General features: G+C 43.9%; 1 protein-coding gene across 1 annotated transcript in view; it reads left to right on the top strand.

Annotated features, from left to right (window-relative positions):
* sgsm1a (small G protein signaling modulator 1a) overlaps window positions 1-12,748 on the top strand; it is a 197,654-nt gene that overhangs the window by 133,772 nt on the left and 51,134 nt on the right. The window contains exons 15-16 of the mRNA XM_063034063.1: window positions 798-943; window positions 4,246-4,374. Coding sequence (XP_062890133.1) covers window positions 798-943; window positions 4,246-4,374 — 275 coding nt within the window. The remainder of the gene's footprint in view (window positions 1-797; window positions 944-4,245; window positions 4,375-12,748) is intronic.

The following is a 12,748-nucleotide window of genomic DNA, read 5'->3' as shown; positions in this document are numbered from 1 at the left end:
CCACATTACTAGGGACGTGGGGGTCGGAGGGTTAGTTTCTCCCACATTACCAGGGATGTGGGGGCTGGAGGGTTAATTTCTCCCACATTACCAGGGATGTGAGTTAATTGGCTGCTGTACATTGCTCCCCCCATGTGTAGGTGAATGGTGAAATCTGGGGGACGTTGATGGGAACGTAGGGAATAAAAACGGGGTTAGTCCAGTCCATGAAGTAATATTGTAAACCCCTGGTTAGACCACACCTGTGCTCACATCATTGTAGGAAGGAAGTGGAAGCTTTAGAGAGGGTGCAGAAGTGATTTACCAGGACGCTGTCTGGATTGGGGAGCATGTCTTATGAGTACAGATTGAGCGAGCTAGGGCTTTTCTCTTTGGGGTGAAGGAGAATGAGAGGTGATTTGATCGAGGTGTACAAGATGAAAAGAAGCATAAATCAAGTGTATAGCCAGAAACTTTTTCTCACGGCAGAAATGACTAATATGAAGGGACATAATTTTAAGGCGTTTGGAGGAAAGATCGAGGTAGTTTTTTAATAGAGAGTGGGTAGGTGCATGGAACACTCTGCCAGGAGTTGTGGTAGATGCAGATACATTAGTACAGTTAAGAAACGTAAATGGCGTTGACACATTGTGCTTTGTGTCTGAAATTGATCGGGTTGAGGTCAGAGGGAATGGCGGTCTGAAGGAGGGTAGGATGCACCGATGTGATTGTACAACACATCTAATGCTACTGACCGGGGATGGAAATGTAAATGCAACTGTCGGCTTAGAGCTCCTGTGCCTTGTTCTGCTTCTCAGGGCTCGCCTACTGCAGGCACCTGTCCACTGTGAGGACGCACCTGTCCGCGCTCGTCAACCACACCATCATCAGTCCAGTGGCACCCTCCAACGCAGGCTGTGGCCTCACCAGAGAGATTTGGCACAGCTTCCTCCAGGACAGAAGGGTGAGTGGCGAAGGAGGGGCAGAAACGAGCTTGTAGAGCAGAGTCAGATCGGCCCTTTGGACCTGACCAGCACTTAATATCTTTCTTTGGACCTTGAGGGTCTCCATGTTTGTTTGGTAGGGTATTGGCTGTGTGGGTAGATGAAGGGTAGAGATGATGACAAAATGGGGAGAAATTGGGTAATTCATGTTGCGATTGTATAAAACATTGTTCAGACATACTGACTGGCCATTTTATTAGATACACCTGTACACCTCGCTAAAGCAAACATCCAGTCAACCATGTGACAGCAACTGAATGTATAAAAGCATGCAGACATGGTCAAGAGGTTCAGTTGTTCAGACCAAACTTCAGAATGGGGAAGAAATGGGATCTAAGTGACTTTGACTGTGGAATGAGAGAGGACAGAAGAGAATGGCCAGATTGGTTGAAGCTGACAGGAAGGCGACAGTAACTCAAATAACCATGTGTTACTGTAGTGGTGTGCAGAAGAACATCTCTGAATGCACAACACACTGAACCTTGAAGTGGATGGGCTATAGTAGCAGAAGACCATGACTATACACTAGGTGGCCACTTTATTGGGTACAGGAGGTGCAGGAGGTGCCTAATAAAGTGGCCACTGAGTGTACATTGAAACTGGAATATAAAACAGTACCACACAGTGTAGGCCCTCTGGCCCACAATGTTGTGCCAGTCTTTTAAACCTGGAAATGGGATCTCATCATCGGATGCTCTCCTGACAAACATACAACACACAAACTGTGCAAAAGTCAGAATTAGAATTGGAATCGGGATCAGGTTTATCATCACTGGTATGTGATGTGAAATTTGTTAACTTAGCAGCAGCAGTTCAATGTAATACATAATCTAGCAGAGAAAAAAATAATAAAATAAAAATAATAATACATAAACAAGTAAGTCAGTTACATATATTGAATATGCAAACAACAGGAATTCTGCAGATGCTGGAAATTCAAGCAACACATATCAAAGTTGCAGCAGCCAGGCAGCATCTCTAGGAAGAGGTACAGTCGACGTCTCAGGCCGAGACCCTTCGTCAGGACTAACAACAAAGTTAGTCCTGACGAAGGGTCTCGGCCTGAAACGTCGACTGTACCTCTTCCTAGAGATGCTGCCTGGCCTGCTGCGTTCACCAGCAACTTTGATGTGTGTTACATATATTGAATAGATTTTTTAAAACGTGCAAAAACAGAAATACTGTATATTAATAAAAGTTAGGTAGTGTCCAAGGGTTCAATGTCCATGTAGGAATCGGATGGCAGAGGGGAAGAAGCTGTTCCTGAATCACTGAGTGTGTGCCTTCAGGCTTCTGTATCTCCGACCTGATGGTAATAGTGAGAAAAGGGCATGCCCTGGGTGCTGGAGGTCCTTTATAATGGACACTACCTTTCTGAGACACCACTCCCTAAAGATGTCTTGGGTACTTTGTAGGCTAATGCCCAGGATGGAGCTGACTAGATTTACAACCCTCTGCAGCTTCTTTCGGTCCTGTGCAGTAGCCCCTCCATACCAGACAGTGATGCAGCCTGTCAGAATGCTCTTCACGGTACAACTATAGAAGTTTTTGAGTGTATTTGTTGACATGCCAAATCTCTTCAAACTCCTAATGAAGTATAGCTGCTGTCTTGCCTTCTTTATGACTACATCAATATGTTGGGACCAGGTTAGATCCTCAGAGATCCTGACACCCAGGAACTTGAAGCTACTCCCTCTCTCCACTTCTGATCCCTCTATGAGGATTGGTATGTGTTCCTTCATCTTACCCTCCCTGAAGTCCACAATCAGCTCTTTCGTCTTACTGACGTCGAGTGCCAGGTCGTTGCTGAGGCATGTATATACGTATAAAGTCATGTGTGTAGCTAGGATGCCTAAGATTTTTGCACAGTAGTCAACGTGAGACGGAGAGCGAGTTTGTAAATCTGGCGGGAGCAAAGGATGTTGGGAATGGTGAGGGTGGAGTGCTACGGGAGGGGTGTGGGACAGGTGGCAGAGAAGGAGTGCCGGGGGCGTGGGGGTGGTGCAGGTACAGACACACCCAGCCCTGAGACAATAGGCGAAGTCATTTGATTCCAAACAATTGGTTTATTGATCATTACAAGATGGGCCTCTGGTGCTTCCCGCTCTCTCCTCTTTCCCTTCCCCCTTTCCCAACCATGATTCTTGGCTCCTTGCCACCTTCCCACTCTCAGTCCCAAGTAGAGACCCGTATCAGAATCAGGTTGATCATCACTCACATATGTCATGAAATCTGTTTAATTTTTTGTGGTAGCAGTGCAGTGCAGTACATAAAATCACCCTAACTATATCGATATACCTAAGACAGAAATGTACAGGTTATTTCATCACAACAGTACATTGAGGTCGTACTTGGGATCACCAATAATACCACAGTCAGTTGCAGAAAATGTGCAGTGGAGACGGGCAATAAGGTGCAGGGGCCATGATGAGGTCAAGAGTCCATCCTGCCATACAAGAGGTCCTTTCAGTAATCTTAGAACAGCGGTATAGAAGCGCTCCTTGAGCCTGGTGTTACGTGGTTGCCGGAGTTTGTATCTTCTTCCCAGTAGGAGGGGGACAAGAGTGAATGTTTGCCTGACACAAGGGTACAGTGGGTGTGGAATGAAGCCAGAAATACTGGGTTTGATAATGGGATCAGTACAGTTACACCCAGAAATGCCAGGCTCGATTGCCAGCGATGGTGGTGGAGGTGGATATGATAGGGTCTTTTAAGAGACTCCTGGACAGGTACATGAAGCTCAGAAAAATAGGGGGCTATGGGTAACCCTAGGTAATTTCAGAGGTAAGGACATGTTCAGCACAGCTTTGTGGGCCGAAGGGCCTGTATTGTGCTGTAGATTTTCTATATTTCTATGATAATGGGATCAATGCTGTTTCACCCAGAAATACCGGGTTTGATAATAGGATCAGTGCAATTTCACCCAGAAATACCGGGTTTGATAATGGGATCGGTGCAGTTTCACTCAGAAATACCGGGTTTGATAATGGAATCGGTGCTGTTTCACCCAGAAATCTTTGCTTAGCCCAGGTAAGGTTAGAACTTGATAACCTGACATTGTTTTCATTCCAATGATAAGCCATCCAGTTTCTAGACCGAGGAATAATTGCATATTTTTCCTGATCAGGGGATCTACATGTAAGGTTTCCAAGCATTAACCTTTGTGGTTATGGGAAGGGGGGAGGCATTCAGTGTTGACTTTTGCCCCATGAATAGATTGAAGAAATAATGAGGTGTGCTCCTTCTTTATACAAAACTGCAGAGCTACGAGGAACAGGAGCTGCTGCGACTCATTTACTATGGAGGAATTGAGGCAGAGATTCGGAAGGAAGTGTGGCCATTCCTCCTGGGACACTACCAGTTTGGGATGAACGATGCGGAGAGGAAAGAGGTCAGTAGTTAAGAACCACCTTGTGCTGTTTCGCCACCAAAACAGGGCTGTTAAATGCTTGGGACTGGTTTTCCAGTCTTCCCTTGGTGGACTTAACAAATCTTTTACAGTGGATTAACCATGACAAAATTAATCCTTACCTTTAATTCCATTCTGATCCTTTGAGTGCAAACGCCTCTCATTGCTACTATGGCAAATTAGTGACAATGCTTAGAAAAGTTTTGCTTTGATTTTATCCAGGTTGTCGATCAAAGTTCAAAGTGGATTTATTATCTAAGTACTTATACGTCACCATCTACTACCTTGAGATCCATTTTCTTGCGGACAAATACAATAGAACAAAGAAATACAGTAGAATCAATGAGAAACTACCCACAAAGACTGACAAACAACCAACATACAAAAGAAGACAAACTGTGCAAATTAAATAACATATAAATAATACTGAGAACAAGAGATGTAGAGCAGGGTTCCCCAACCTTTTTTGCACTGCGGACCGGTTTAATATTGACAATATTCTTGCGGACCAGCCGACCGGGGTGGGGTGGGGGGAGGGGTGGGTAGGGTTGCCAACGAACAAGAATAGCAGTCAAATGCATTGTTTACCCAAAAGACTACAATGACCATGAAGCCTTGCGCGGGCACCAATGCGCATGCACGTCGTGACCTGCCGATTCCTTCCCCCCCCCACCCCCCGAGCCAATCCTTTTTGGCGATTCTGTTCGTGGGGGTGGGTGTTAATCACTACCGGAATATAGGTGATAAGTGGGTAATACACTCAATTTTGTTTCTAAAAAGGTTTATCTAACGAATTTAGTATTAAACACAGCGCAAATCTTCCTCACATGGATATAATGATAAGTCAATTATCAGGGGAGCTTGAAGTAAGTGTTGAACGAACTTCCAGTAGAAGTGGCAGAAGCAGGTTCGATACGATCATTTACAGAAAAATTGGATAGGTATATGGACAGGAAAGGAATGGAGGGTTATGGGCTGAGTGCAGGTCGGTGGGACTAGGTGAGATTAGCGTTCGGTGGGACTAGGTGAGAGTAGCGTTCGGCACGGACTAGAAGGGGAGAGATGGCCCGTTTCCGTACTGTAATTGTTATATGGTTATATAGGTCACTTATAAGTCAATAGCATCATAACATTTTAAGTAATATTTGGATATTAAACACCCAGCAAATATTTTCCCTGTATGACTATATAAAATCATTGCAACACACCAATATCGCTGAATCAGTGGGAGCCCTGGGCTTGTTTCCCTGCAACAAGACGGTCCCATCGAGGGGTGATGGGAGACAGCGATACTCGAAGGGGGTTCCTTATGTCCAGTCTGTTCTGCAATTTAGTTTTCGTTGCATTCATTGCAGAAAACTCTGCTTTGCAGAAAAATGTTGGAAATGGATGCAACGTTTTCAGTGCTTTCGTGGCTATCTCAGGATATTTAGCCTTGACTTTGATCCAAAATGCCAACAGAGATGTTATGTCAAACATACTTTTCAGCCCATCGACATTTGCAAGCTCGAGGAGTTGATCGCCTTCCCGCCCTGGCACGGATGACGCGCGGGTCATGACCTCGCATGTGTAATGGCTGATCAGTGGCCGTGACAGGGAATGAGGAAAGGTGCAGCTGACCAAATCATATCGCTTCCTCGCGGCCCGGTAGCACATGCTCTGCGGCCCGGTACCAGTCCGCGGCCCGGTGGTTGGGGACCGCTGATGTAGAGTCCTTGAAAGTGAGTCTATGGCTTCTGTACCTCCTTCCTGAAGGCAGCAATGAGAAGAAAGGATGGCCTGGACGTTGGGGGTCCTTGGTGATGGATACTGCTCTCGTTTGGCAGTGCTCCACATTAGTGTGCTCAATGGTGGGGGGGTGGGATTGAGTCTCCTCTTTAATGCTGCTGCTTATGTAATGTCTCCCTAAAGGACTCAACACTTTCACCGTGGGGAAAGAGGTGAGAAAAGCAGTATTTCTTTTTTTTTAAATTTTATTTTTATTTGGATAAGGAATTCACAATTATCATGTACTTTTTTCACACATATAACCTTTTCCATTTTTTTATATGTATAAAACTACAATTATTTATACATTCTTAAGTACACATTGAGATGATATAAAAGGAAAATAAACATTTAAATAGATAATTATGTACTGTGGTAAATCTAACCTATTAGGCTAAGTAATGAAATTAGTTGTTAAGAAAAATTGTAATAATAGTTTCCATACAACCCTTCTGGACCATTTCCACTGGTCCAAAATGTTGCATACAAGCCTGTATACCAACCATTGTAGGTGTTTATATCCCAATTTGTTCGTGCTTGTTCCTGCCCACAGACATAATTATCCAATCCCTATGTACTTATTTACTTAATTTTTTCATTTTTTTTATCCCTTTCCCAAATCTTTCCCTTTACTTGTGTTAATTCTCTATTTTCCAAAAAAAAACATTTAGACTAGGGGTGCTTACGTTAGCAATATTACTGTGTTGATGAGAAGAGCAATATAAATCATTAGGAGAGTCATCTAAAGTCTGCTCGCATTGGGGTTATATATTCAATCCATTTATTCCAGATTTGATAAAATGTTTCTTTTTGAGTTCTCAGGGAGTAAGTCAACTTTTCTATTTTAAATATTTCCAAGATAATTTCGTACCAATCTTCTAATGTAGGTGGTATTGGATTTAGCCATTTTCTAGTGATTGATTTCTTATTTGCCGCTAAGAGGGCCTGCAGCAACTTTATATCTTCCTTCTGTTCAAGGAACAATACATGCCCCAAATAGAGCGTCTCAAAGTTCAGAGGTATCTGGGACCTAAGTACCTTAACTAATGTTCTATGAATACCTTCCCAAAATAGACTTAATTTAGGGCAATCCCAGAAAACATGAAAATGATTTGCCTCCTTGGAGCCGCACCTTCTCCAACACATCACATTTGTATCTTTATATTTTTCCTGATATGGGGTCTTGAAGTATCTTATAATGTTTTTCCAACAATGTTCTCTCCAAGTCAAAGAATTAGTCGAGGACCATTGAAAGCTGCAGATCTTCCCCCAAGCCTCCTCTGAAAGTACCAACCCCGCTTCTTTCTCCCACTTCTCTTTAATATACAGTGTATTTACATTTTTAGCATGGGAGAGTGCATTATATAGGCGAGAAACTGATTTACTAGGTATTGAACTGCAAGTCGAATTCAGAATCTTGAAAAATTCTAATTCTACTGTTGATAGGTCTGTATATCTACAACTCTGGTTAACATAGTTTCGTATTTGAAGGTACCTAAAAAAGTCATTATGTTCTAGGCCATGTTTGTCCTGCAGGATTTGGAAACTTTGTAATACTCTTTTATCTATAAATGAGAGGTAGGTTGTAAGACCTTTCTTTATCCATAGCTCAAATCTTTTATCTCCTCTGTTGGGAAGGAATTCGGTATCATATGCACACCATCTAAAGAGTTTTAACATGTTATTAATTCCACATGAATTAACCACCTTCTGCCATACTTTTAATGTAAGATTTATCCAAGCATTATTAAACTTTTCCAACTGGGCCATCAATCCTTTGTCGAGAAAAGCAGTATTTCATGTATGAAGCTTTTGATGGAGATTGGATTTACTCCTGCTGTACTAAGCAGATGCCCTCCCCCTTCTCTCAGCCAAGGTTACAATATTTATAGCATATTTAATGTAATTAAGCACAAGAAGTAGGTTCAGGCCGTACATCTTCTCCAGCTGCTTTACTGCACCATGGTTGAACTTTAAGTCTCTGTTCCTGGTGGATACACGTATCTTTTATTTTCGTTTTTAGGATCCAGGCAAGGCCACCAATCGCTGCACATCCCCAACAGCCCCTCACAGCCAGTGAAGAGCATTGATGGCTCAGGGCCTGCGCTTGCTGAAGTTGAGAAGAATGAGGGAGGATCTCATTGAAACCTATTGAATATTGAAAGAATATTGAATATTGAGTGGATGTGTAGAGGATGTTTCTCCAGCAGAGAAGTCCAGGACCAGAGAGCACAACCTCAGAGAAGAGGGACATTCCTTTAGAACAGAGATGGAAAGGAATTTATTTAGCCAGATGGTAGTGAATCTGTGCAATTAGTTGTCCCAGGCAGCTGTGGAGGCAAAGTCTTTATATTTAAGGCAGAGGTTGATAGATTCTTGATTAGTCAGGGCATCAAAGGTTATGGGAGAAGGCAGGAGAATGGGATTGAGAGGGATAATAAATCAGCCATGATGGAATGTCAGAGTAAACTGGATGGGTCAATTGGCCTATATTCTGCTCTTGTGTCTTATGGTCACGAAGTGGTGGTGGTGAGCCTTTTTAATCTCTGGAAGTGATGCTCCCCCAATGCTCTCTGTGAAAGTGTTCCAGGATTTGGACACAGTGACAAAGTAACTAACCAGACACTGTGGGGAAACACCTACCAGGAATCCATAGAGATAGAAATATGCAAATGGGAATGGAGGTGGATTGGCTACAGCTCGAGGAAGCTGACCAACAACATCACTAGGCAGGCATTGAAATGGAATCCCCAAGGAAAGAGGAAAAAGGGACATCCAAAGAACACATAGAAGAGAGACGTCGAGGCCAAGATTTGACAATGGGGACACTCCTGGTCCACTCTCGACAAACTGGCTCAGAACAGAGGTTGATGGAGGTGGGAGGTCCTCGATGGCCGACTGGGAGCTAACGGCCCAATAAGAAGATAATGAAGTACTGGCGATGTATTTACAAACTTGAAGGGAACCTGCGGGTGGTCGTGTCCTCATGTACTTGCTGCCTTTGCCCTGCTGGTTGCTAGAGGTCATCAGAGGTCATATCTCAGAACACAAAACACTGCAGCATAGTACAAACCCTTCGGCCCATGATGTCGCGCCAACTTTTTAACGTCCTCTAAGATCAATCCTCCATTTTTCTATCATCCATGTGCTTACCTAAGAGTTTCTTAAATGCCCCAATGTATCTGCTTCTGGCACCACTGCTGTGAGCACTTCCCTCACACCTACCATTCTCTGTGTAAAAAACTTCTCTGACATCCTCCCCTTCTACTTACAATAGACAATAGATGCAGAAGTAGACTATTCGGCCCTTCGAGCCTGCACCGCCATTCTGAGATCATGGCTGATCATCTACTATCAATACCCGGTTCCTACCTTATCCCCATAACCCTTGATTCCCCTATCCATAAGATACCTATCTAGCTCCTTCTTGAAAGCATCCAGAGAATTGACCTCCACTGCCTTCTGAGGTAGCGTGTTCTACACCTCCACAACTCTCTGGGAGAAGAAGTTCCTCCTCAACTCTGTCCTAAGTGACCTACCCCTTATTCATAAACCATGCCCTCTGGTACTGGACTCTCCCAGCATCTGGAACATATTTCCTGCCTCTATCTTGTCCAATCCCTTAATAATCTTATATGTCTCAATCAGATCCCCCCTCAATCTCCTTAATTCCAGCATGTACAAGCCCAGGAATTAACCTAGTGAACCTACGCTGCACCTCCTCCACAGCCAGGATGTCCTTCCTTAACCCTGGAGACCAAAACTGCACACAATACTCCAGGTGTGGTCTCACCAGGGCCCTGTACAAATTCAAAAGGATTTCCTTGCTCTTGTACTCAATTCCCTTTGTAATAAAGGCCAACATTCCATTAGCCTTCTTTACTTGCTCATTCACCTTCAGAGACTGATGAACAAGTACTCCTAGATCCCTTTGTATTTCTCCCTTACCTAACTCCACACCGTTCAGATAATAACCTGCCTTCCTGTTCTTGCTCCCAAAGTGAATAACCTCACACTTATTCACATTAAACGCCATCTGCCAAGTTTCTGCCCACTCACCCAGCCTATCCAAGTCACCTTGAATTCTCCTAACATCCTCATCACATGTCACACTGCCACCCAGCTTAGTATCATCAGCAAACTTGCTGATGTTATTCACAATGCCTTCCTCTAAATCATTGGCGTAAATCGTAAACAGCTGTGGTCCCAATACCGAGCCCTGTGGCACCCCACTAGTCACCACCTGCCATTCCGAGAAACACCCATTCACTGCTACCCTTTGCTTTCTATCTGCCAACCAGTTTTCTATCCATGTCAATATCCATGAGCTCTGATTTTACCCACCAATCTCCTGTGTGGTACCTTATCAAATGCCTTCTGAAAGTCAAGGTACACCACATCCACTGGATCTCCCGCATCTATCTTCCTGGTTACATCCTCGAAAAACTCCAATAGATTAGTCAAGCATGATTTGTCCTTGGTAAATCCATGCTGGCTCGGCCCAATCCTATCACTGCTATCAAGATATGCCACTATTTCATCTTTAATAATGGACTCTAGCGTCTTCCCCCCTTACTGATGTTAGGCTAACAGGGCGATAGTTCTCTGTTTTCTCTCTCCCTCCTTTCTTAAAAAGTGGGATAACATTAGCCATTCGCCAATCCTCAGGAACTGATCCTGAATCTAAGGAACATTGGAAAATGATCACCAATGCATCTGCAATTTCCAGAGCCACCCCTTTAGTACCCTAGGATGCAGACCATCTGGACCTGGGGATTTGTTCGCCTTCAGTCCCATCAGTCTACTCATCACCGTTTCCTTCCTAATGTCAATCTGTTTCAGTTCCTCTGTTATCCTATGTCCTTGGCCCATCCATACATCTGGGAGATTGCTTGTGTCTTCCCTAGTGAAGACAGATCCAAAGTACTTATTAAATTCGTCTGCCATTTCTCTGTTTCCCATAACAATTTCTCCCAATTCATTCTTCAAGGGCCCAACATTGTTCTTAACTATCTTCCTTCTCTTCACATACCTAAAAAAACTTTTGCTATCCTCCTTTATATTCCTAGCTAGCTTGCGTTCATACCTCATTTTTTTCTCCCCGTTTTGCCTTTTTAGTTAAGTTCTGTTGCTCCTTAAAAATTTCCCAATCATCCGTCTTCCCACTCACCTTAGCTCTGTTATACTTTTTTAATACAATGCTATCTCTGATTTCCTTTGTCAACCACTGTGGTACTTTCCCCCCTTTGAATCCTTCCTTCTCCGGGGGATGAACTGATTTTGCACCTTGTGCATTATTCCCAAGAATACCTGCCATTGCTGTTCCACTGTCTTTTCTGCTAGGATATCTGACCAATCAACTTTGGCCAGCTCCTCCCTCATGGCTCCATAGTCTCCTTTGTTCAACAGCAATACTGACACTTCTGATCTGCCCTTATCCCTCTCAACTTGCAGATAAAAACTTATCATATTATGGTCACTACCTCCTAATGGCTCCTTTACTTCAAGATCACTTATCAAATCCTGTTCATTGCACAACACTAAATCCAGAATAGCCTTATCCCTGGTCGGCTCTCGTACAAGCTGCTCCAAAAATGCATCCCGTAGGCACTCTACAAACTCCCTATCCTAGGGTCCAGTACCAACCTGATTTTCCCAGTTCACCTGCATCTTGAAATCCCCCATAACTACTGCGACATTTCCTTTGCCACATGCCATTGTTAACTCCCTATTCAACTTGCACCCAATATCCATGCTACTGTTTGGGGGCCTGTAGGTAACACCTATTAGGGTCTTTTTGCCCTTACTGTTCCTCAGCTCTATCCACACTGACTCTACTTCTCCTGATTCTATGTCCCCCCCTTGCAAGGGACTGAATCTCATTCCTCACCAACAGGGCCACCCCACCCCCTCTGCCCACCTTTCTGTCCCTTCGATAGCACGTATACCCTTGTAGATTCAATTCCCAGGTCTGATCCCCCTGCAGCCATGTCTCCGTTATCCCAACAACATCATAGTTACCCATTCGCACCTGAGCTTCAAGCTCATCAGCCTTATTTCTGACACTTGGTGCATTCAGATATAGAATTTTTAACCCATTTCTCCCCTCTCTGTTTAAATCGCTGCCTATTGTGCATAACCCAGCTCCTTGAACTCTCACCGGGCTATACGCCCCTTGAATTTTGTTGTCCTTCTTAAATTTACTTACTGTTTCTGCACATTTAACTCCATGCTCCGTCAGACCATCCCTCTGCACATGTATCCTCCTTATCACTCGTTCTGCCTCACCTTTCTCTACTTCACACTTAATATTCCGGAACCGTGTAATCCCCACCTGTCCTTTATACTTCATCTCGCTATCCTCTCTCACATTCTGGATCCCTGCCCCCTGAAAATTTAGTTTTAAAACCCCCCAAGCAGCACTAGCAAACCTTCCTGCAAGAATGTTAGTACCCTTCCAGTTCAGGTGTAAGCTGTCCCGTCGGAACAGATCCCACCTTCCCGGGAACAAAGCCCAATTATCTAAAAACCTGAAGCCCTCCAGTCACCTTAAAATTATGCCTCATCATTTTTGCAAAGTTTATAGGTT

The sequence above is a fragment of the Mobula hypostoma genome, chromosome 27 (assembly GCF_963921235.1).
Source record: "Mobula hypostoma chromosome 27, sMobHyp1.1, whole genome shotgun sequence".
Lineage (NCBI taxonomy): Eukaryota > Metazoa > Chordata > Chondrichthyes > Myliobatiformes > Myliobatidae > Mobula > Mobula hypostoma.
The sequence above is the reverse complement of the archived record's forward strand: the minus strand, read 5'-3'. Positions and strand labels throughout refer to the sequence as shown.